Source organism: Garra rufa, chromosome 6 (assembly GCF_049309525.1).
Source record: "Garra rufa chromosome 6, GarRuf1.0, whole genome shotgun sequence".
NCBI lineage: Eukaryota > Metazoa > Chordata > Actinopteri > Cypriniformes > Cyprinidae > Garra > Garra rufa.
Window position 1 is genome coordinate 12,395,249 of NC_133366.1, and position 26,861 is coordinate 12,422,109.

The window sequence follows — 26,861 nt, forward strand, 5'->3', positions numbered from 1 at the left end:
AGAAAGCTCTATACACATAGATTCACTTCAGAAAGTCTTTATTAACTACCCAGAGCTGTGTGGAACACTTGTTATGATGGATGGATGCACTTTATTTTCCTTCAAAATCTCAACAGCCATTCACTACCATTATAAAGCTTGGAAGAGCCATGACATTTTTAATATAACTCTGAATGTATTCATCTGAAAGAAGAAAGTCATATACTGTACATCTAGGATGGCTCCAGGATGAGTAAATCATGGGATCATTTTCATTTTTGAGTGAACTATCCCTTTGTTTATTTCTAAATGCTAACATTGAAGCGTTTAATATTTAAAATCACAATCTGAATCAAAGAGGTAACATTTGCAGCTGCTATCCTATGGTCCTAACAGATTACATCGCTGTCTGATATAAAACGTTTATGCATCTGTCAAGCAAACACTACACTTGTACGCTTTTGTTGCTGGGGAGGCTAAAATTTGCCTAGTGCTGGAAAACCGAGCGGTCTCTCTATCGTTCGTTGTTTCCCTCTCTCTCTCTTTTTGCTGATGTGAAACAGGTCTTTCTGGCATTCCTCCTACAACATTAATTAATACTCCTGCTCTTGATGGATCGCTCCCGCTTTAGCCCATTCATCACTTCCTGTATGAGGCTACGACTCAAAGCTAGCTCGCTCTAGCTCTGTTCCTTCCCTCCGATCTGACAAACACTTTTCTGTGATATTGCTGTAAGATCACGAACAGGGAGAGCTGCTCTTAAGCTCAGAGTCAGACCTGTTAGTTAGCATTATACAGATTAATCTTGAGCATTAGCGCTCATTCATCACAGCTTGTCGAGACATTGCAGGCTTTTGAGATGCCATAAATCAGCGCCGGGTTTTTCCCATTGCTTAATGTTTTGACTCTGCGGTAGAGAGAATGACAAAATAACTCAAAAGTGTTGTAAAAGCGACAGATGTGTTAGCAACATTGGATTTACTGTTTCCAAAACCTGTCGAAGTGTCTGTCCATCTCTTGGGCTTTTTATACGTGGCTCTTTAAACTCAATGGCGTTGCCTTTAACCTTCGACAAAATGAAGCCCGGCACTTTAATTACAGGCCAGGAAAGGCTCTACTAATGATTAGCTGTTAGCACTGACACCCTAATATAGATCTTTCTCTCCTCAGAGACTAGAAGGTGATGCATTGGTCCGCTTGGTTCGTAGAGACCCGCACCTGCCAAGCGAAAACAGACCTAACGTAAATTAATATGCAGAGATGGCAGTCACTGCAGGCTCTCTCACTAGTCTGGATAACAGGGGTGTGTCGCCGATGCGCTTCAACAAGATGAAACATTTTATTGAGGTGTGGGATGATTTAGGGGCCACCGGGGGCCAGAGGAGCTGTAATGGTACAGTTTAAGAGAGGAAAACGATCCCAGGATTTTGACGGAAAGAGAATGTCATTGGTTTTATTGTCTGATGGGATGGCTAGATGTCTATGGCACAAAAAAACAAAACAAAAAAACAACTGAAACAAAATATAAAATAAAACGTAACTTTTTTATTTAACACTTGGCTAATGTGTAAAAAAAGTTAATAACTAGGGAAGGGTATTGTAAATACCGTCATACCGCAATAACACATTTTTTCGATACTACTGTGGTCGCATGACTCGATAAAACTTCTGAGAAAAGTTTGCTCAGGCGAATGGAGCGAACGAGAGGTAGCGGGAACTACATTTCCCATCAGCCCAGGCGTTGCCATCATCCTTTGCGGTCTGTTGTCGCTACAGACTGTAGCAGCAAGGAAAAGAGATAAGGTGCGTTCGAGATGCACTACACTAGCCTGCCGCCGGCTGGCGAGAGCAGCCGCTTGCAGTCGGGGGAGGAGTAAAGAGACGGCAGTCAAGTCGGACACTTATAGAGGATGAAACTGTATTCCAAACATACACAAAAAAGGAATAAAGAAAAATAAGAAATGAAACTACATAAGATAAATAAATAAAAGAAAAACGTTTCCCTATCATTTATTCTATACAATCGTTTTGCTTTTTTTGTTGATCATATCAGGTACGTGAGTTACTTTAATGTAATGCAATATGACGTTTATTATTTGCATCTTGGTTTTGTAGTTAGCTATAGGACATTTTTCAAATATAAGCAGTTTATTCAGTGTAGTGAAGCAAAGCATCCATTAAAAAAAACGGCCTCTGGTTGACCAGTTTTTTTTTTTTTTTTTAACTTTAACTCTTATACAATAAGCATATATATTTACCATATCGCCTAATCTTCATTTTCATCATTATTGTTTTTTTTAAATATCAGATATTCGATATAAAGATTGATTACATACAGGAAGTTTTTTAAGAAAAAAACACGCAGCACACTTCGTGCTTGTCATCACATAATCTGACCAATGAGAATAAAGTGTGTCGTCATCAAGGCTTTCGCAGCCGAATTTGAGCAACTGCAGCGCCTGACCTCTGCGGCTGGTCTCGTTTTGCTCTCACGGTACTTTGATGGCACACGTGATCGAAAGGCGGCTGCAGCGCCGATCAAAGTCGGACAAATGATCTTACCAGAATGCATTGTTTTGTAAGGCGGCAGCCGATTTCTGGCGGCGCCGCATGAAGTCGAACGCACCTATTGAAATGGTCGAACCTGCGCCGTCTGAAGTGCGTATGCGTCACGTATTCTTTTCAGCACCCATGTTAACGGATTAGAGCGTTCACACTGCACGCGGTTGCTGTCCGGCAGTACGTCCTAGAAGCGGTGCCTTTGCAGCAGTGCAGCGGTCGTTTCGGCACCGAGTCTATTTTTTGCTGCGCTGTATGCGCTGAATTAATGTTACAGTACGTTGTTCGCTGTAAAAATTAACATGGATTGACACGGAATGTACCATAAATGCATATAAATTTCACAGTCAACACGTGGCTTTTTGGCTAGGTTTAAAATAAGGAAAGGTGCCGTTTTAAAGAGCCTAAACTAGGCAACATAATAGATGCACTTGTCCAGGTAGAAAAGTTCTTTAAAGGATTGTTTTTAATAAAGATTTAATGCGAAAGCAAGGCATAAGAGCCTACTGCACTGCAAAAAAAATGCTTTTCTTACTTAGAATTTTGTCTTGTTTCCAGCCAAAATATCTAAAAATTCTTAAATCAAGAAGGATTTTCTAGACAAGTAAAAATTATTTTCTTGTTTTTAGTAAAAACAAGTCAAAATTAAGTGAGTTTTTGTTTAAAACAAGCTAAATAATCTGCCAATGGGGTAAGAAAATAGGTCTTATTTCAAGCAGACAACTCATTCAGCTAAACTGATTTGACTGTTTTTTACACGCTTTAATATTTTTTTTTTTGTTACTAAAATTGAAATATTTAAGTTTTTGTTTCAAAGTTTACAGATAGATGGCTAATTTGTATGCCATTGATATGTTCAGTGTTCATGTGAACTGTTTAATAAACACTTCAGGCACTTTTTTCGATTCTCTTCATTAGTTTTGTTTTTCCTGTGAATGATTCAATAAATACCGTACCGTGAAGTTTTGATACCGTTACATCCCTATTAATAACATTTTTAAAATTATTTATTTGTGACCCAGGACCAGAAACCATTCTTAACCCTCAAAGACCGAGACAGCCGCCGGCGGCTAAAAATAACTATTGTTCTTAAATGTTTAATAACTTTTGAACCGCTAATCCAATTTGAATGCTTTAAAAAGTATCGTAAAGTACAGAGTCTACTCTTTTCAGTGATATCGCATTTGTCTCATTTGGATATTCAGAGGCTCCGTGGTAAGCGTGATTACGTCATCACATTTCCTCAGCACTGATTCGTCAGATGAAATCAATACGTTTTGGTCCTCTGAGCCAAACAGGAACGATTGTTGATGCTTAGTCCCACCCCTGTGCCCCGATTGGTTCAAACTGTCATCTATTCAACCAATAAACATAGGTTTTGGTCTTTTGAACCACCGATTAGTATGTTTCTTTGCAGATCTGAACAGAGGCAAAGTGAAAGCAAAGTGCGTCTTGCGTGCATGAAAACAAACGCAAAATAACACATTTGCATGACAGCATTCTTTGAAAATGTACAGAAATACTCATGACAGAGCCCTTTGACGTAAAACAAACCAAAAACAAGGATGAAACAGCAGTAGATATCGGATAAAGCACTGGAATGTGGGTTTTCGGTCACTAGGCGATGTCCCGGTAAAATAGATTCCGACGCAGACTACAGCCAGCGGATCCATCTATTTGGTTGTTATATTATGTGACTAATTATTATATAGTTTTTAAAGATTATTTGTACTATTTTTTCGGTTGCACTCTGTATATTTCTCTCTCATTTTGTGTGTAGTTTGTGAATAATTTGGATTGTTTATTTTTTTGTTGCACAAGACAATTTGTGCAATTTTTCTTGTGCTACTTTCTACACTATTTGTGTTTATTGTTCATCTTTTGGATTAAGAATATATTTATCTGAAAAAGTAAATTATTTTTACTGTGTTTTGCTATTATTTAACACTGTTTCTGCGATGACTTTACTCCTGAAACGTTTTTGGACAGGTCTATATTGTCAATAAACGAAATGGGCCTGTTTTTCACTGAAAAGCGCCTAAATAATATTGTAATAATTGGCTATAACTTGCTTGGGGAATGTTATATATAGACAAAATTTTATTTGGAAGTGTAAAACACCTAAATACAAATTTTTAAAGAAAAAAATCCAAACTTCAGAAGTTTTTGTTTGAGCACACAGTAAAAAACACCCAATTGTTGGTAGCGTTTTTTCCTAAAATTCTGGAAATTCACTAATTTTTAGAGAAAACAAAAGGAAATTTGTAATTTTAAATTAGCTAGACATAAAGTTCAAGTTCTTATGTTTATAATGATATATGACAATTGATGCTGACTGCTAGAATAGGTCTGAAAAAACAAAGAAATATACAGGTGCCTCAGGTGCCCCAAAAATGTTCTAGGTCTTTAAGGGTTAAAGAAGCACAGGTATATTTGTAGCAATAGCCAAAATACATCATGTGGGTCAAAATTATTGATTTTTCTTTTATGACGAAAATCATTAGAATATTAAGTGAAGATCATGTTCCATGAAGATATTTGGTAAATTCCCTACCATAAATCTATCAAAACTTAATTTTTGATTAGTAATATGCATTGCTGAGAACTTAATTTGGACAGGCGATTTTCTCAATATTTTGATTTTTAAATAGTTGCATCTCGGCCAAATATTGTCCTATCCCAACAAACCATACATCAATGATGTATAAATCTCCATTTTATAAAATTGACCCTTAAGGCCTTTCCACAGTGCGGAAAAGTGAAACGAATATCGCATGCAATGACGCATTGGAATAAAACAACAGATTCCTATGAGTGCTTCCACATAGACCATGAACATTCGCACACTGAAAAAGCAATGTTTAACAACCAGTCCGACAAATCTTTTCAGTTTCGCAAAGCGAAAACACTGCTGTCCAAAAAGATTTGAGCATTACATCACGTGTCCGGAGCAGCTGCTGTTGCACAAAAGGACGAGAGTGGTGGTGCTGTTTCCAAAACCAGTGTAAACAAACACAGAAGAAGAGTATATATCACGCCTGAAATTAGTTCCCAGCTAGGTAACTTCCAATGAGGAACGCTCCCTGTGCATGCAGTTTATCACGTTGTGCTGTGATGTGCTGTGTGATATTACTGCGCCTGCTTTGGCCATATTACGGCAGCAAACTTCCTTGACTATTACGCCGGAATGGAAGTGTAGTTCCTAATCTTATCAGCCTAGAAAATCGCATCTTTACATATTCCGTTGGTAGTACACGATATAACTGCAGAAGAGTCAAGTTTTAAATAGGACAAATATCGAAACTCGTTGGTCATTTTTTAACGCAATGCTATTGGTCTAATAGGATTCAATGATCTATGCTAAGCTATGCTAAAAGTGATATCGCCAGAACAGGAGAACGGCTGAATGGATTTCAAAACGGTAAAAATCAACTAGGGGGGAGTTGGAGAATTAGCCTATTTCCAAAAAAAGTGGAGTGTTCCTTTAAATCCAAGAGACATATCTGAGGAAAAATGCATTGTTGGTCAACACTACCCAGCGTGCAGGTGTGAATTAGCAGAAAGCGAACAATCGGTTCACGTTCGGTTTGAAAGCACCATTCGTCAGCGATTCGCCTCGCATTTTCACATCGCACCTTTATGACTGGTTTTGTGGTTCAGGGTCACATGTATTTGTTTATTTTTTTAGTATTAACAATGCGTTTTAATGTGCTCTTTCCCGAAACGGTAAAGGTCCTCTAAATATTATTTTAGCTTGTTAGCCTGATTGTCGTGTTATTTACAAGCTCAAACTCTTTTGCAAACTGTCTTAGTACATGCTACATTTCTTTCTAGCTAAGTATTCTCTACTATAGAACAAGAAAAGATAAACTGAGCAGGTGTTTGAAGTAGAGGACGGATTGTTAACTCTGGATGCTTGCATGTTTTTTTTTTTTTTTACCTCAGATGACTCCTGTCTCAACTGCACTGCCTTAGTTCACATGTTCATGCAGCCGTTCAGCATCCAGATCTGGAGCTCTCATAAAGTCAGTCTGGAGTCCCACTATCTCATTAAAGCTCTCACAGGACCTGATAGCACCTAACTGTCTACTTGTCCTACAAAGGTGTGACACATACTGAATGAGCCATTGGAACAGTACAGTACAGTACAGTATGTTAGGCAAAGTTTCAACTTTGATGTTGTTTCCAATTGTTGGAAAGAATATAAATTCTACTTTTGTATAAATTCTACTTTTCTAAGTTTTGTACTTGCCTAGAAATTGTTGATATTTTCTTGACTTTTAAATTTTTTTTTTCTTCCTGTAATGTACCTGTAGCAGAACTCAAACTCTGTAGTTTAGTGACATATTTCTTTAGTTTGTATTAGAAACTATACCTTAAAGTTTGACATCAAAGACTGCAGACGGAAAATATAAGTACAAATCACATCAGTAGGAACATTCAACTATAGAATAATATGGGTGATAAAACAATTCTTAACAATGTTTTATATATTGTTTTAGAATATTTCATTATTTTATATTTGTGGTAAATATATGTATTTTTTTGTAATAAAATATATGTACAGCTAGTATTGAATTGCCTTTAATGAAGAAAGTTTGTTTGTTTAATATTATTGCTATTATTATTAATATTACTGATTAACTTTTACCACATAAACATCTTTGATTGATTTGTCAAATTGCAGTTCTGTAATCTTTGTATTTTATAATGACTCTGTAATTGAGTCAATAAACACAAAGCTTTTCTCTTAAGATATGCTGTTGATGTTTACGCCTTTAGCAAGAATATAAATACTCCTAACTAATCACCCTTTACGAAAGCCTTGTTATAATTAGCTAAATTAATTAATGATAGAAATTAAAACAAAGGGGAAAAATAAAGAAATGACAAAGAAAATTTTCAATTAAGATATAAAATAAAACAAACAATTGAAAACGTATTTGAAAACTAAAACTATCTACATATTTAATGATAAAAAAAAATCTGAAAAAATTAAAAACAACAAAATTACTAAAACTTAAACTAAAATTTAAATTAAAATGGAAATGATGGAAATTACAAAAAATTGCACTGGTCTGATGCATTAGTATACATGCTCTAATAAATACTCTAAACAAATCAGCCTTTACTGAATACTTCATTATATTAATTAATTATATTAAGTAATGTTATAATTAATACATAATTTGTAAAGATGTGCAAGTAGTAGAAGTCTAAAACTAAAACTGAAATACAATTAATTAAAACTATCTACATATTTACTGATAAAAAATAATAAAAATTAAACACAACACAATTACTAAATAAACTAAAATTTAAATTAAAATGAAAATTATAAATACAAAAACTATAACAGTCTAAATTAAACTCAAATAACACTGGTCTGATGCATTAGTATACATGCTATATTATTTTGTCTTATTAATTTTAAACAGGAAAATGTGATAAATTATTATATATTATTTGTATTAGAATTTTTTCGATATAAATTAATAAAAGAAACGTTTATATGGTAATAGTGAATTTGTAATAATAATAATAATAACAACAATAACAACAAAGAAACAGACTTTCTTCACTGAAGGCAATTTAATATTAGCTGTGCATATTATATTATAAAAACAATGAACACAAATATAAAATAAAATATTAAATATTATAAAACAAAATATTTGAAATAAATTATAAATGGTAGCAAGAACACACTTTAAAGGGATAGTTCGAGCATTTAAGACATGAAGTTGTATGCAATCCTTATCAGCACTATAGTGTATACACACTGACCCACACTGCGTTCACCTCCCTGGTCAGAGTTCTGGCCGCTAGAATTTTTTCAAGAAAGTAGTCACGGTTAGTTTCCGGGGCCTCAAAACTGTGCGTTTTTACGTGAAAAAAATATATGCGTTTCAAAGTTTGATTAATTAACATCACAAAAAACACTCCTGACAAAAATCATACCTCAGTTTTAATCGGCACTATATTCTTTCCGTTTCCATCAATCCGCGCTGCTGTCAGTTCGCACGTTCAGATCTGCTGTTGATAGCGCGACTCGCTGACAACATGTCTGACTAAGAAACTTCTGATGATGAAACCAATTTTAGCACAATGTCAGACGGAACAGACGATATATATATTTTTATATTAGACCTCGTTTCACGTGATTTCCACAGGAGTCTAAACATCAGATTGTTTACTGTACAGTTTGATCTCCAGTCCTCGTGAGCTACTGTCTTGCTGGTTTTAGTTTTTCTCTGATGCAACACACCTGACTCAAATCAACGGGTAATTAGCAGGCTTGTACAGAATGTCTCATTTGAGAAAGGTGTCCTGTCATAGGAAAACATCGAGCTGCAGGAATGTAGCTCACGATGACCGGAGTTGGAGATACCTGGTTTAGACCTACCTGTATGTGACTTCAAGCACACTTATAAACACGATGATACCGACACACGTTCCGCATAGTTACAGACAATAACAAATATAGCAAAGCATCATATTTTGTTGTGTTATATAGATTCAATTAAATTCATTAGTTATGACATTTGCCGATTTTCTCACCACATAGACAGTCGATTGTTGTCGATGCTATCACTGCCCCGGTTAGAATATTCTCAGTGTAACGTTAGCCTAAAAACCGACGTTAGCTTCAAAATAAACCTGTCGTATGCGACATAAAGTTAGTAAATATAGCTTACCCGTGGTACTGGTACAGCAGAACTCTTTAAAATCCGTTTTTTGATTTTTCCTCCTTGGTTGGGGATGTAATCGTCTTCGCTGAAGTGAGAGCACACACGAAAATCCTTGATACTGGATATTTTAGCTCCCGCAGAGTAGCCGATGGCAACCAGCCAAAGCTGTCTCATAACTATATCAGAAACAGGAAAACGATGGAATCTGAACGGCGATCCCTGCACATTCTTGTGGTCACAACCTGGGAATTTACAAGTTCGCACCATTGTTAATTCTCTACTTTTTACGACGTCGTTGTCATTCGAGTGTGTAATGGAACAGCTGATCGGAACGTGCGAACTGACAGCAGCGCGGATTGATGGAAACGGAAAGAATATAGTGCCGATTAAAACTGAGGTATGATTTTTGTCAGGAGTGTTTTTTGTGATGTAAATTAATCAAGCTTTGAAACGCATATATTTTTTTCACGTAAAAAAACGCACAGTTTTGAGGCCCCGGAAACTAACCGTGACTACTTTCTTGAAAAACTTCCAGCGGCCAGAACTCTGACCAGGGAGGTGAACGCAGTGTGGGTCAGTGTGTATACACTATAGTGCTGATAAGGATTGCATACAACTTCATGTCTTAAATGCTCGAACTAACCCTTTAAGTCGCTGGGGTATATTTGTAGCAATAGTCAAAAATACATAGTATGGGTCAAAATAATTGATTTTTCTTTTATGCCAAAAATCATTACGAAATTAAGCAAAGATCATGTTCCATGAAGATTTTTTGTAAAATTCCTTTTATAAATATATCAAAATGTAATTTTTGATTAGTAATATGCATTGTTAAGAACTTAATTCGGAGAACTTTAAAGTTGATTTTTTTCAGAATTTAGATTTTTTTGCGCCCTCAGATTCCAGATTTTCAAATAGATGCATCTCGGCCAAATATTGTCCATACATCAATAGAAAGCTTATTTATTAAACTTTCACATGATGTATACATCTCAGTTTTGTAAAATTTAACCTTATGACTGGTTTTGTGGTCCAGGGTCACATATGTTTTATTAAAATGCTGATGTAGTCTCAATTATGTGTTCATTAACACGTGTGTATATAATAAGATACATAAGAAGGAAATAGAAAATGCTGTTTATAACAGTTTGAGATGCAAAATAGCATTTTTCATTACATGATACTGCCAAACAAATCATGATAAACGCCAAATATTGATCACAGGAGATCAGTTGTGTATGAATTGTAAAAATGTAATGTCTTTACAGAGAAATCAATGTGTGTGACATCAATCCTGTTCATCAGTTATTTGCTGCGGGAACAATAGAGGTATGTGTTTATCTCATTCTGGTGGTTGTGGTTGTGTTAGTGTGCTGTGTGTTAATGTGATTTTGTCTGTGTGTGAAGGGCAAAGTGGAATGCTGGGACCCTCGTGTCCGGAATCGAGTGGGTGTTTTGGACTGTGCTCTCAGTAGCATCACTGACGGGGCTGAGTGAGTTTACATTCATCTCTGTTATTCTCATATGCAGTTCATCCAAAAATGAATAATGATTTTTTTTTATTCTCTATCAGAGCTGGGTCGTAACGGATTACATGTAATCTGGATTACATAATCAGATTCCAAAAATTAAATACTTGTAATTAGATTGTTATGTTAGAATACTTATAATCAGACTAAATTTACTTTTTTAATGGATTACATGATTAAATATTATTCACACAATAGCAATTTATTAATTATCCATAATTTCTGATTTTCTAAACCCATTGCTTAGAAAATGTATTAATTCTCCCTAATTTCTCATTTCATCAAGCCTATTGCTTGTAAACATTCAGAAAGTCTTCAAGTTTTGTGGACATTCGCACAAAGATTAGTCACTAGTCAGTTGGAGGCATTTGGCCACTGATTTACAAAAATCATTTCAGGTTTAAGAAGTGCATCATTGCATCAACTACTAATTACTTTTATTTGAATTATCACTCTGTTGGTTATTTACTCATTGTCTTTTGAAGGCCTTTGTCTTTTAAACACATGAAAAAGCACAAATTAAAATTGTATTTGTGATCAGCTTTTACCTTATTTATTTATACATATTTATTTAAAATAATTATTTTAATAATTAAGTATCGCATTTGCATGTTCATGGCTATAGTCAACATCTTTTTTTAATGTTGATTTTAAAATCATTTAATTTTTATTTTACTTTTTTTATGATTTAATTAGTAGTTTATCATTAAACTAATAAAAAAAAACTGCAGTTCCTTAACAAATACCAATTTGGGACAACTTGATGTAATATGTGACCCTGGACCACAAAAGCAGTCTTAAGTCGCTGGGGTATATTTGTAGCAATAGCCAAAAATACATTGTATGGGTCAAAATTATTGATTTTTCTTTTATGCCAAAATCATTAGGAAATTAAATAAAGATCATGTTCCATGAAGATTTTTTGTAAAATTCCTACTATAAATATATCAAAATGTAATTTTTGATTAGTAATATGCATTGTTAAGAACTTAATTTGGACAACTTTAAAGGTGATTTTCTCAGCATTTTGATTTTTTTGCACCCTCAGATTCCAGATTTTCAAATAGTTGTATCTCGGCAAAATATTGTCCTATCCTAACAAACCATATATCAATAGAAAGCTTATTTATTGAGCTTTTATATGATGTATACATCTCAGTTTTGTAAAATTCAACCTTATGACTGGTTTTGTGGTCCAGGGTCACATATAGGTTTCATAGACCGGGCTTAGTTCAATAATTCAATTAGGACATTTAAGTACATTTTATAAAAATGCCTTAGAAAAAACATTACTAGTGTGCATCTTGAGCTAAAACAAAGGCACTGATATATATTTTAAGATCAGTCAGTGCAAGTTTCTGTCAGTTGAAACAGCTTAGACTAACTTTTTAGTCTAGGACTAGGCTTAAGACTTGTCTGTTAAACCAGGGGATAATGTTAATTGTAGAGATGCACCGAATGTTCGGCAACTGAAATTGAAAAAAAAAAATCACAACGCATGTCTTCAGTAAGAAGAGAAAGGGGTGGTTGTAGCTGGTTACTGTATGATGACTGAAATCACCAAATGGCCTCAAACCATTAGAAAACTACAGAATGTTATGTTGTCTAATATACGCACAAATTGTATTTATTCTGACAGCGCTGCACAAGCTTCTTAGCCAGGGTTCAAAGTCCAAAGAAAAATCTGCGTTTGAGAATCTTTCATAAATCTGCTGCTCTCAGCAAAAAGTAGTACTAAGGAGTTTCCACCAAAATAAAAGTCAACATTCAGAAATGTTAGTATTGCAACTTTACTGTTGTTCTGTAAAATAAAATAAAAAAGACAAAAATAATAACAACAATCATCACAATAGCTCTATTAATACATTTATTATAACATTCTCCTTTGCTCAGCAAGGCTGCATTTATTTGTACATTAAAAGCACATTCAAGAAGGGGGTCTTAAAAATAGCCAAAGAATATTATTTTACTAACTTTAAGTTAATTTTAAGTTAAATTGTGCTTTGTTGGTAGGCTATATAGTCTACTAGAATGTTAAAAATGTTCAGTGTTAAGTAAATATTTTTAAATGGTTGTTTTGTAATTTATTTATTTTTTGAGAAGCAAGACAAAACTGTAAGAAACACATTTTGGCTATTTAATTTATGCAGTAGTGAAAAAAAAATGGTAAAATACATAGGGGAAACACAAAAAACCGTGTTCGGTAATCGGCCTTTGGCCTTTAGCCCAGTGTTGTAATTTAATCGTATGCTCACCAAGGCTATGTTCATTGGATCAAAAATCACTAATGTTGTAAAAGATCATTTTGATTAAAAAAAAAAGTGTTTTTTGATGTATTTATTATATAGTAATAACCTCATCATTACATGATTTTGTCATGTTTAAAGGGTGCAAGGATTGCCGTCCATCAGCGCACTGAAGTTCAATGGTTCTCTGGGCATGGCGGTGGGCACCAGCACTGGACAGGTCAGTATTAAGGAGATTCCTTAGTTCAAAATATAAACAACAATAAAAACAAATGTAAACACTTCAGATTTTACAGTGCTGAATAACTAGCAGTGTTCATTCTGACTTGGAGTTGCGTTGTGTCCTCATAGGTTCTCGTCTATGATCTTCGTTCTTCACATCCTCTGCTTGTTAAAGATCATTACTATGGGCTGCCCATCAAATCCCTTCACTTCCACAACCCGCTGGACCTGGTTCTCTCTGCCGACTCCAAAATCTTAAAGATGTGGAATAAAAACAATGTAAGGCCTGGTGAATTTTATAGCCAGACATCCAGCTTTGAACCTTCTATGGAGAAAAAAAAAACATAAATTGCATAACTTTTTTTTTCTTATTCTTAATTTCAGGGAAAAGTATTTTCCTCCATCGAACCACAGTCCGGCATCAATGACGTGTGTCTCTACCCTGGCTCTGGTTAGTCCACACAAATAGAGCTGAAGTTTAACCACAATAAGAAACTAGTTCATTTTGAACTGACTCCATAAAGTCTAAATTGGAGTTTTGTGGCATTTTGTCCTTGTATTTTAAGGTCATTTATACATTCCGACAGATGCCAACATAAACTTCGCAGCAGATTTAGAAATGATAATCCTTCTCTTACTGGAAAGCAGACCAAAATTATTGATCTCATTTTGCTCATAGGGGTGTGTAAAAAAAAAAAAAAAAAAAAAAAAAAAAAGTTTTTGGTCCAGTCAAATGCTTTCTAGGATCTGACTGTCTCTTGCAATAGCAAATTGTAAGTCATGTTTGGCAGTATGTCTTAAACAAAACATTTTTAAAACAAAAGCCTTTAAAATTTTAAAGTCTGTCTGTTTGATATATCTCCTTACGTTATATAATATTCACTTTATTAGATAATATCGTATTCATTATGTAGCTCAGAAAGAAGACACATTCTGTGAGTTTGCCAGACTTCTGATTTATTAGCTGTAGGTAAATAATTAGAAGAATAACAAAGTGCAAGAAATGATACAACTATTTGCAATACAATCCTGTGTCTTTATAATTATGAAAAATATATAAAAATATGATAACTGCTTGCAGAATCAAGGAGCATGAGCTGTTTTATACATCTTAAATAGAAGTGAATGATACAGAAAGCTCTTGAAGTAACTATTATATCCTTTTTTTTTAAAGGATTGAAGAGAGTTATTTTAAATTATGTTTTAAAGATCAATGTTTGCACCTAATTGATGATGATAATAAATAAATAAATACAAAAATTAGCATATTAGAATGATTTCTGAAAGATCATGTGACACTGAATACTGAAGGCTTTGATCACAGAAATAAAATTACATTTTTAAATATATTACAATAGAAAATTAATTAAATTTGTAATAATTCCACAGTATTACTGTTTTTACTGTATTTTTTAATGGTAGTGTGAGATTATAATAATAATATTTATCATAATTCATTTTTATTGCCATTTTATGTCAAAAATATCTAAATAAATATTTATAAAATATAAACATACATATGTGTCAAAACAGTAAGTGTAATATTGCTTTAAAAGGTTGTTTTGTCCAAAAAAAAAAAATCTATTTAATTGTATTTTTGTTTTTGTTTTTCTGAGCAAAAAATAAATATCATGCATTTTTTCCTAATATACAGAAGTTACCCATTAAAGTGTAACAATCTTTAATGTAACAAAAATCAATTTATGACATATTAAGACAAATTACTTCAACCCTAAATACTAATTAGTTGTAATTCTACATTTTTTAAATTTGCCATTATCCATGCTTTTGCTCACCCATTTGTCAGGAAGAAGTGTTTTTACTCATTTAAAACACAATAAAATGTAATATGCTCCCTCAATCCTTTATATATTTTAATATGCACAAGTCAGAATAAGCATGCTGTTTGAATTTTGACATAACTATTATGTTACACTAAATGACAATGTAACATTATTTCAACCAAAACTCATTTGAAAGCTTAAAAGTAGAAGCTTACATTTAATGTGCTTTATATGGACATAAAATCACTTTTGTAAATTTCTTTTGACATCGACATCTTAACGTCTTTGACCCATGAAAAATGGTTTTAATTATACAATTAAACTACTTGCAATGTTAAAATAACACTGATATAAAATCATATAATTTTTTTTCTCAAAATGCTTTATACAATATTCTTTTATTAATGACATTTATATACTGCATATACTGCAATAGAACATTTTTTTTTAAATTATAATGCATCACAATATATAAAACAAATGCATCCTTGGTGAACATTAAAAACTCACAGATCAAAATCTCACCAACCTTAAACTTTTAAATGGTAGTGGCTACAATCAAGTGTTCTTGTTCACTGTACTTTGTTTATTAGGAGTTATATTTCCACAACTCTGATGTTTAAGCCAGCATGCACACATTGGGAGAGCATGACTCCCTTTATATGGGGGTTGTTTGTTTTCTAATTTCTGTTATGTGACCCACTTTACAGGTATGCTCTTCACTGCCAATGAACACCCAAAAATGAACACCTTTTACATCCCTGTAAGTACCAGATGGTGTGTTATGAAGTATGCTGCAAAAATCTGCCGATGCTCTGAGCACATTGTGTTCCTCGAATATTGATTAGTCATGGCACGTCTGTATACGCCTTGTTCCACCAACTGCACCTTTTCCACTCTTTCTAAATATAAGCAAGCCCTCCCAGTGCTTTTATAGTGTTTATAGTTTACAGGGCAGTGGTAGTTAAGGGCAGCTGAAACATTTCTGAGAAACTACATCCTGATCCAGACCTGCATGTGATGTAGCTCTGTGTGTTTGGCAATAAGAGAGCATTACCTCTGTGTGTTTGAGTTGAGTACCCACAAACACACGGTTACCAAACACACTGGAGATCTCCAAAAAACATAAACAGATCATTTGCCCTTCATAAAAGCGGTGACATGCTTAGTAAAAACACATGGTTGAGTGAATCTTGTTAAGAAAAGTCCTGATCACATTTCACAACAAACTAGGACTGCTCGATTTATGGCAAAAATTATAATTACAATTATTTTGGTCAATATTGTAATCACCGTTATTTAACACGTTTATGAGGAACTTTAATTTAAAGATGGCAATACAAAACAAAAAAGATACAAATGAAACATTTATTTATTTTGGAGGGAAATTTAATGTAATTAATTGAATGTAAAATAAAACAGCATAGTCTTCGCTGTAGGAATTCAACATGCTTTGTTTCTTATGAAAACTACAAAATTTGGTCTTTGTCTTTTGTTTGATTAACATTAAGCACAGAGACGGAGGAAGGAATATTACTTGTGGCCACTTTAAGAGCTGCACGGATACAGTATACTGTTACACACGGATTTTTATTCTCAACTGTTTACGTTAATTTCAGACATAACTGATGAAGGTTTACACGAATAATCGCCAATCGCTGCATTTTGACATATTTGCATGTATTTGACCATTTAGGTACGCACCTAAGCTAAACGTTCACTTTACTTGTCCGTGTTCTGTCCTGTCTCTGAATGCATACACAGAACAGTGCTAATTCACTTTTGTGCTTTTAAAAACATGACATCAAATAAACATTTATAAATCAAGCGTGTCCCATTTTATGCAAGTCACATTACATGATTTTACTGATTTGCATGTGAAATTGGGCTTTTAAAGAGGAGCGAAAGCGCACGAAGGGGGCAGAATCCAGAGTAATTATCGTTTTATCTCGATTATTGTTTTCATAAACGTTTGAGGTCTAAAGCAAAACTGAATTTCGATTAATTGCATAGCCCTACAACAAACTAAAAAAAAATTTAATTCTATTTTGCAAAAGTTTGTTTTAAAGACCATAAAGATTTTTTCATTGTGAAGACAAAGTTAAAGCTGGGTGATATGGGGAAAAATGTTATCACAGTGTTTTTTCCATTGTCATTTTTTCATATTAATGTTTAGCACAATATTCATATCAAAAAATAATGGGGAAGCATTCCACATATTTGTTAGAGCTCAAGCATGAATGTAAACAACATAGAATAAGCTACCTTTTAATTTTTGTCCAAATTCTGTTTCAGGATTTAAAACTTTTTTTTTTTTTTAAGTGGTTTCTGATTAAATGAATTCATAAAACATTATGTAATTATCATTTAAAATATCATCAAAAGAAAATGACAATTAATTTACAAATGTATAATGAAGAAAATGAAACTTTAATTATTTAATAATTTAACATATAATATATAAATTATAAAATAATTATTTAATATTTAATTATATTAATTATTTAGAATGTAATCAAATAAACGCATAACAAATAAATTAATACAGTCTCATAAAATGAGATTTGGTGGTTTGTAGTGAAGACCTTTGAGTGTTTTTTGTTGTTGTTGTTGTTCATTTTTAAATCAGCACAGATTATGGCAGATACAGCAGATACTGCCATTGTGTGTCCTTTTTTCCACATTAACCTGGCAGGCAATGTGCGTCATAAAAATGTCACAATACAAACAAGTAGCCTTCATCCAGGAAACTTCTTTCTATTAATTTCTCTGTGAAATCTGATCAGTTATCACAACAGTTTTAATGAGATTTATCCTTAAATGTTAAAGACCATCTTCAGAATGTCTGTAAACGATCACATTTTGACAAGTTATTGATGATTTACCTCAAAAGAGGCCTTCTGTTTTCCTCTCCTCTCACATTATCTCTGTTTTACGGTGTCTTTCAGGCTCTTGGTCCGGCTCCACGCTGGTGCTCTTTCCTGGATAACCTGACAGAGGAGCTTGAGGAGAACCCAGAGAGCACCATCTACGACGATTACAAGTTTGTCACACGCAAAGACCTGGAGAACCTGGGTAAGTTCGTCTCTTTCTGCCTGATTGTCTTTAGATAATTTACAAAAAAATATTTGTGACCCTGGACCACAAAACCAGTCATAAGGTTAAATTTTACAAAACTGAGATATATACATCATATGAAAGCTCAATAAATAAGCTTTCTATTGATGTATGGTTTGTTAGGATAGGACAATATTTGGCCGAGATGCATCTATTTGAAAATCTGGAATCTGAGGGTGCAAATAAATCAAAATACTGAGAAAATCACCTTTAAAGTTGTCCAAATTAAGTACTTAACAATGCATATTACTAATCAAAAATTACATTTTGATATGTTTACAGTAGGAATTTTACAAAAAATCTTCATGGAACATGATCTTTACTTAATTAACTAATGATTTTTGGCATAAAAGAAAAATCAATAATTTTGACCATACTATGTATTTTTGGCTATTGCTACAAATATACCCCAGCGACTTAAGACTGGTTTTGTGCTCCAGGGTCACATTTAGGCTAAAATTTTATATTTTTGTATTTGAATTGCTCAGCCATACAGAAATTGATGTTGTTTTTACTGTTTGCATATTTTTGATTTTATTTTAAAAAATCTTATTTTCATAATATATCTATTCAAATAGATTAGAATCAAAATACATTTGTGCTTTGTAAAAGTAATCGGGTAAAAAGCGTGAATAATGGAACAAACAATATTCAGTTAGTTAAAATGTATGATGATCAAGGTACGTTTTTTTTATTTTATTGAGCTTTATACATCAGCTTAAACTGAATAAGTAAGCTTTCCAGGAGCAAAAAAATCTAAATATTAAGAAAACCGCCTTTACAGTTGTCCAAATGAAGTCTTAGCAATCCATATTACTAATCAAAAATGATTAGTAAAAGTCAAAGTTTTGAGATATTTTTGGTAGGAAAATTACAAAATATCTTAATGGAACTTGATCTTTACTTAATATCCTAATGATTTTTGGCATAAAAGAAGGATCAATCATTTTGACCCATACAATGTATTGTTGGCTGTGGCTACTTATGACTGGTTTCGTGGTCCAAGGTCACACATCACAGAAATCTGACCTGTTTAATTAATGTATGAATGACAAATATGGATCACATTAATTTTAAAACGATTTAATCCAAAAAAAATGAGTTTTTATAGTATTCTAATACATTAATCTTAAATTTAGACCTTAACCTCTTATGTTTTTGAGTGTACCTGCATTACAAGTCTGATGATAATCCCAGACTCAGACTCTGGTTCATATTGAATGAATACCATAAGTTCTATACAGTCGTCAACTTTTGAAGTGGATCAAAACAAAAACAACCTGTTCTTGTTTAAAGAAAACTTTGAACTTTTTTTGATCCACTTCAAGTGTTGACTACTGTAAATGATTCTTTTGTTTCTGTATGCTACAATTTTACCATAAATGGTAGCCTTTGAGAATCTGAAGACAGAAACCTCAGATTCCGTCCAGGCCTAGTTATAGTTTTATCACTGAGGAGCACGTTTTGACATGTTATGTACCATGTCTGAGGCACATCAGCTTATAAACTATTTACTCCGAGAACATTCTAGTAGTTGCACAAGTCAGTCACAGGTGTGGTTGCAGGCGTTGAGCCACAGAGGGTCCTCAATCTCGAGTAATCTCAGTCCATCTCCTAAAAGTCAAAGAATGAAGCATACTAGCAGTGTTAGTGTCAGACCTACAGCAATGATAAGATCCAGTTCAGTGGGTCGAAGATGGAAAAACGGCAGAGGAATGCCGGCGTCAGCAGAAAGCGGCTCATATGATGCAGTGGGGGATGTGACGTGGAGGGACGGGGTTCAGCAGGGCTGTAGAATGCCAGGATTATGTAACAAGACGAGTCTAGCAAGCGTTTTTTTAATACATTGGAGGAAAAATTCTCGGTTTGACAGATAAAATACAAGAAAAGCATTTGAATCAAAAATACACGTAAAAGAACCTGAACAAATAAGATGGTAAGTCAGTAAGGTTGTATTAGGGAAGGTGGAGTCGACACTAAATAGCCTTAGTGGCGGAGTCGACTCCAGCGCTAGAATCGAATAGGGGTGGAAATCTTTAGGTACTTCACGATCGGGAGTCACAATCCTATTCCTAAACGATTCTTTATCTACATTAATTCCTGTGCTGTGCCAATACATCTTTACAACTTTACATGATAACAAAATGTAAAATTGCCATTTCTATGCTTTTTCTTTATAGTTGTAATCTCTGTATGTCAATACTGCTATCTTAGAAGTATGGGTGTGAATCTTCACTAGTTTCACGATTTAATTTAATTTAATTTGAATTTAATTACGATTTTCATTATCAGCTAATAATCATGATCTGTCACATTCTCAGTTTTCAACATTACTGCACATGGCTACATTTTCATATACTGTATGTAACGGAGGCCAGCTACTAGGTGCTGATGCTAGAGGTTGCAGCCTTTAGCCTCCTCGTTAGTGCGTTCGCCTCCCGTGCCGGAGACTCGGGTTCGAGACCTGCTTGGAGCGGGTGCGAGTAAGACCCGAGTGAGAGGGGTTACATATACATTTTATATAAAATTTATTTTGTGCAAAATATACTTTTTTTTTTAATTATATGTGACCCTGGACCACAAAACCAGTCATAAGGTTAAATTTTACAAAACAGAGATATGTACATCATATGAAAGCTCAATAAATAAGCTTTCTATTGATGTATAGTTTGTTAGGATAGGACAATATTTGGCCGAGATACATCTATTTGAAAATCTGGAATCTGAGGATGCAAAAAAATCAAAATACTGAGAAAATCACCTTTAAAGCTGTCTAAATTAAGTTCTTAACAATGCATATTACTAATCAAAAATTACATTTTGATAGGTTTACAGTAGGAATTTTACAAAAAATCTTCATGGAACATGAACTTTACTTAATTTCCTAATGATTTTTGACATAAAAGAAAAATCAATAATTTTGACCCATGCAATGTATTTTTGGCAATTGCTACAAATATACCCCAGCGACTTAAGACTGGTTTTGTGGTCCAGGGTCACATATGTAATAATACTTTCTTATCTTTTTTATTCATCCGTTGATCACACAGTGTAAAAATCTAAACTTACTGAGGCTTAAAAATGATGTGGACTTTTACAAATTACTGATTAAAATAATGAAAGAATATAAAAAACTGAAAAATTTGTCTCGTGGGTTTGGAAATTCTGTTTATTTTGGGCTAAACTAATTTTAATGTTTCTGTATGTACATATTAACTACATTTTTAGCATCAAACATTATTAACAATTTATAAAATAGTATTGATTTCTAAAAATTGTACACTGTTAGTTAATGATACCTAATGCATGAAAAACTATAACATAGAGGACATTTTATTTATTGTGAAGTGTTACCATTTAATTTGCATGGTTGGTGTTTTTTTTTTTTTTTTTAAGATTTAAAATTTAGGATTCAAAATGTATCAGATAAATAGAGCTCAAGTGTTTACACCTGTATGGTGCTTTTTGTCTTTGACATTGTGGTTAGCCAATTGTTTTTGTTGTATAGGGGAAATAGAGGCTCATATGTTCATAAATTTCCATCATGGTCTACTTTTGTCTTTCATTTTGCAGCCTGTTCCATCACAGAGACATATTTGTACTTTGCAGCAGAGGTGCTCAGACATGGACAGACATGTGTCTGCTGTTTTGTGTTTTATCTGTTGTGTAATCAGCCTCTTTCCTGATAGCAGTGGAGAGTGTAATTGAAGGAATAACTCGTCCTTGCTCAATACAGACAAAGGTCTGATGAATTCTTTAAATGCTTTGGCATGTCTTTATTGAACCTTGCGATTTTTAATCCATGATCATACAATATAAGCAGGTTAATAATGCAGCCTGTTGTATACAGCATTGGGTTGCTATGCGTCCCCAGTGTTTTGTTCACCCAGTTGCTGATAACCAAAGACTTTTTGACATTTTTTCTCTCTCTCTTACCCCCATACTGTGGAAGTCATTGGGGACCAACAATTATCATGTGGTTACCCACATTCTGCAAAATATCTTCTGTGTTTAACAGAAGGAAGTATTTCATATAGCTTTGAAACAACTTGGGGGTTGTATATACGTAAAATATAGTTGACTGGGTAATTCCGTGTCAAATGATCCAACTCATCCAAGCACACAAATTACAAAGAAATTGTGACACTCAAACAGGTATGTCCTATATAATTGTTTTGATAGAGGAAAACAAGATACAATTTAACATTTCAACATTATTTGCTGCTTCAGACATTGCTCTTTAAATAAAATCTGGACATGGAGCCTCATTGAGATCCCCATATCTCTGGGACTGAATGATGTAGGGCCTTGAAAATGAAGATTACAAAAGAAATGTTTATTAACAACTGGAATCTAAAATTATATTGCGATATCTTTTAATACTAAAGTTATAGCCACGCAAACTTTGGAAAAAAACTAATATTTATTACACTCTGACAGGTATATTCAATGTATTTGTTTTGACAGAAGGAAACAAGATACATCTCTAGTTTCAACATTATTTGCTTCTTCAGACATTGCTCTTTAAATAAAATAAGTATTGGCTGTATACAAAATGACCAGCATTTGGTTTTCGACCATTGAAAATGGCTAACATTCAACAATCTGGCTCATTGAGGTCCCCATATCTCTGAAAATGAATGATGTAGGGCCTTGTAAATGAAGATTCCAAAAGAAAAGTTTATTAAGAACTAGAATCTAAAATTATATTGTGATATCTTTAATGCTACTTAAGGTATAGGCATGCAAACTTTGGAAAAAGAATATTTATTACACTCCGACAGGTATATTCAATGTAGTTGTCTTGACAGAAGGAAACAAGATACATATCTGATTTCAACATTATTTACTTCTTCAGACATTGCTGTTTAAAAGAAAAGTATTTTTTCATATATTTTTCCAAAAGTGACTTGCATTTGATTTTTTTGAATACCATAAATGTGTACAGTTTAAGGATTTACTCCAGGAGCCATATTGAAATTCCAATATCTCTGGAACCGAACCATATAGGGCCTTAAAAATAAAAAAGTTTAGTAAGACCCCTTATCTAAAAGGGCACTAAGATATCTTTAATGCTTCTTGAGTTACAGGCATGCAAACTTTGAAGATAAAAACTTGAAAAGTGCTGTTTCCCCATTTTTGAATGGGCACCATTGGCACATAATGCAACAAAGACAGCTAAAGTCAACGGATTGTAATAACAGACATACCAGTCTCAGTGTAAAAATAACATTATGATGCTGCCATCTTTCTGAAGTCATTTTTAACCCCCTGTAATTTGCCATTTTACAACATTGTGGATTACTCAGTAAACACTAATCCATGACATTTAATATTTGGCTTTCATCACTTTACATCTTTCTTCAGAAAAAAAAAAAAATAGCAAAATCAAAAATTTGAGCCGGGGACCTTTGGTTGAGTTGACACGGAATGACCAGGTTATATTATTTTTGCTAAATGTGTTGGGATTCTTTTTGCTTTTATTATTATTATAGGACAGTTTACAGCTGACAGGAAGCAAAGTGGGAGAGAAAGGGGGGCGGGTTCGGAAAAGCTCTGCGATCTGGGATTCAAAATATCCCACAAGGCTATCAGCATCAATGTTCTTTTGGATTCTTGAATTTTAATTGCATTTCCTGACATTTAGCTTTTTTTTCCCCTCTCTAAGGTCTGGTGCATCTGATTGGCTCGCCTCTGCTCAGGGCCTACATGCACGGCTTCTTCATGGACATCAGGCTCTACCACAAGGTGCAGATTTGTGTCACATTTGTACATGTCCATTTGTTTTAACATTTTAGTTTTTTTAAATTATTAAATGTTAAATTTCTGTGCATCGTCGTAGGTAAAGAACATGGTGAACCCATTCGCCTATGAAGAGTACCGTAAGGACAAAATCCGACAGAAGATCGAGGAGTCGAGAGCACAAAGAGTGCAGCTCAAGGTAATCTTTGTTGACACATTCATCCTGTGTGTGTGTTTAAATGACGATTGTTTTCAGCTCATTTATCAGCGTACAATGGGATTGGTGGTATACGATTGTTTCATGAATCACATGCGAACTCTGTCGTAAGTTATTTTGTGCGCTCGGATCTGCGCTCGTTTCTATGTTAGATTGATAAATGAGGCCCATTTTGTTCAATATTGTAAACACGATTATGACTGGGTCAAAAACTTTATATTAGTGATTAATTTAAAGATGGCAATACAACAGAAAAAAAGTGTTTTAAAAAAAGTACTGAGTACTTTTATGCAAGTCTAAAATAGTCTAACACTACTACAGAAATTGAATGTAAGTATTTGAATGTAAAATAAGAGCATCTTCGCTGTAATAATTAAACATGCTTCGTTTCTTATAAAAACTACAACAGTAATTCAAGAGCAGAGAGTGATTTTTTTTTTTTCTTTGTATTTTTACATTTTATTAATATTAAGCACACAGACGGCAGATGGAATATTATTTGTTGACGCTTTAAATGCCACACTGATCCGTGTTACACACGTATTTTCATTCTCAGCTGTTTATGATTATTTATGACCTAACTGACAAAGGTTATGAATAATCACCAAGCGCCTCATTTTGAAATATTTTTGCATGTATTTGAATGTGTAGGTGCACCTCGAGTTGAAAGATAACTTGACATGTCTGTGTTCTGCTCCGTCTCTGATCGCATACACAGTACAGTGCAAGTTCTCTTTCTCACTTTTAAAAACATAACATCAAAGAAACATTAATAAAACAAGCATGTCTGGTTTATGAAAGTCGCGTTGCATGATTTTGCTGATTTGCATGTGAAATTAGGCTTTTAATTAGTCATTAATCATTTTATGTCCATTACAGTATTTACATGATCGTTTAAAGCCGAAATCCAAATCAAACTGATTTTTGATTAAATGTACAGCCCTAATCATGCTACATTGTGCCTCTTCTTAATATACTGTACAACACAACTTACATTCACTCACGGGACACTGCACTTATTCGCATTATTTGCATGTGCTTTAAAGATTATGCATTATGAGCATGTACACCTGAAGCACACGCGCTAAAAGCCTGTCAAACAGTGCCTGATTACTGGACTAAGCTGTCTTTCGCATCTGGTTCGCTAATACTGACAAAAACACACAAAGATTACATATAAACACAGTTGGTTATGTCTAAAGTGAAAGTAAACAGTTACAGAGAAAAACAGAGATGCACGTCTGTACATTAGATGCTTGCAGCTCTTAAAGCGACAGAACCAAACATGCTGCTGATTGTCATTAAAAAGTTCACCCAAAAAATTTACTCACTCACATATTATCCCAAACTTCTATTAATTTTTTTCTTGTGCTGAACACAAAAGATGATATTTTGAAGAATGTGAACAACAGTAGCTGGTCCTCACTGACTTTGATAGTGGGGAAAAAAATAAATCAAATATTATGGAAGTAACTGGAGACCAGCAACCGTTTGGTTACCCACATTCTTCAAAAAAAGTTTTATGTTCAGGAAAAAAACTTGAGAGTGAGTAAATGATGACAGAATTCATTTTTGGGTGATGGTAAGCTAATAAAACAAAACAGAAAAATGACTCCCTGCTCTTAAGTGAAGTACTTTAATACAGTTGCTTTAATAAGAGTCAATGTATAATTTGTTTATAGTGGTCAATACTGCTAACTGCTACTGTTAAATACACCTTCTGTACCTGAATATTAAAGCACTGTTTGGTTGTTTTGTATGTTATGTGTATTTGTAAAATGTAGCCTATCTTTGTTATTTTTTTAAGAACAAAGATAAAATATTGACCAAGGTTTTTTGTCTTCGCCCACTTTGGCCTAAACATCTGCCATTCTTTTAATTTTATATTTTGTTAACTTGTAAGGCTTTGGTTTTAAAATGTTGCTCAGACACCTCACAAAATGGTAAAACCAACATGACAAAGAATTGTGATTAAAATCAAGATATTTCTAAAAAAAAATAATTGTGATACGTTATTTTTGATATATCACCCACCCATAATAGAGCACTAGTATTGACTGAATGTAACCTCTTTTCTTTTATTTCCCAGTAGCAGTTTTCTAAATTCTCAGAGTCTGTTATCGTCAGTGCTTTGACGCCGTCATACTTTGTCTTGTTTTCTGTAACAGAAGCTGCCCAAGGTCAATAAGGCACTGGCCATGAAACTCATGGAGGACAGTGATCTTCAAATCAAGAAGAAGAAGAAAAAGAGCAATGTGAGCATTTCACTGTTTCCACACTGTCTTTTAATTCTGTCTCTCACACATTTTCTGCAATCATCTGTTTTTTTTCTTCCAGACCGTACCCAATCTCCTGACGGACGACCGTTTCAAGGTGATGTTCGAGAACCCTGATTTCCAGGTGGATGAGAGAAGCGAGGAGTTCAGGCTGCTGAACCCCATCGTGTCTAACCTGGATAAAAATAGGAGGCAGAAACTCAACCAGATTGCTGAGCAAGAGGAACAGGTACACCACCTCATCACTTTAATTCTGCACTTTGTACAGCTGTTTTTTACAACTCAGAAATCATAGGCATCCTCCCAACATCAAATCAGTTTTAAATGGTAGGCATCATTATTATGCTGCCTTGTAAGATGGACAATCGTTTAGAGCGAATTCTTAGACAGTATTCCATGTATCCTGCAAGACAATCACATTTGAAAAAATACATGAATTATGATTTAATAAAAGATGACAATTATTAGCATTTAAGTACTGTAGATTAAATTAGGTAT

At 33.8% G+C, this 26,861-nt stretch overlaps 1 protein-coding gene across 1 annotated transcript in view; it reads left to right on the top strand.

The window, feature by feature from the left end:
- Positions 1–26,861, top strand: part of nol10 (nucleolar protein 10) — a 57,300-nt gene that overhangs the window by 20,304 nt on the left and 10,135 nt on the right. The window contains exons 3-13 of the mRNA XM_073842564.1: positions 10,499–10,559; positions 10,638–10,723; positions 13,147–13,225; positions 13,357–13,506; positions 13,612–13,678; positions 15,722–15,774; positions 17,960–18,086; positions 23,797–23,876; positions 23,971–24,069; positions 26,256–26,342; positions 26,425–26,592. Coding sequence (XP_073698665.1) covers positions 10,499–10,559; positions 10,638–10,723; positions 13,147–13,225; positions 13,357–13,506; positions 13,612–13,678; positions 15,722–15,774; positions 17,960–18,086; positions 23,797–23,876; positions 23,971–24,069; positions 26,256–26,342; positions 26,425–26,592 — 1,057 coding nt within the window. The remainder of the gene's footprint in view (positions 1–10,498; positions 10,560–10,637; positions 10,724–13,146; positions 13,226–13,356; positions 13,507–13,611; positions 13,679–15,721; positions 15,775–17,959; positions 18,087–23,796; positions 23,877–23,970; positions 24,070–26,255; positions 26,343–26,424; positions 26,593–26,861) is intronic.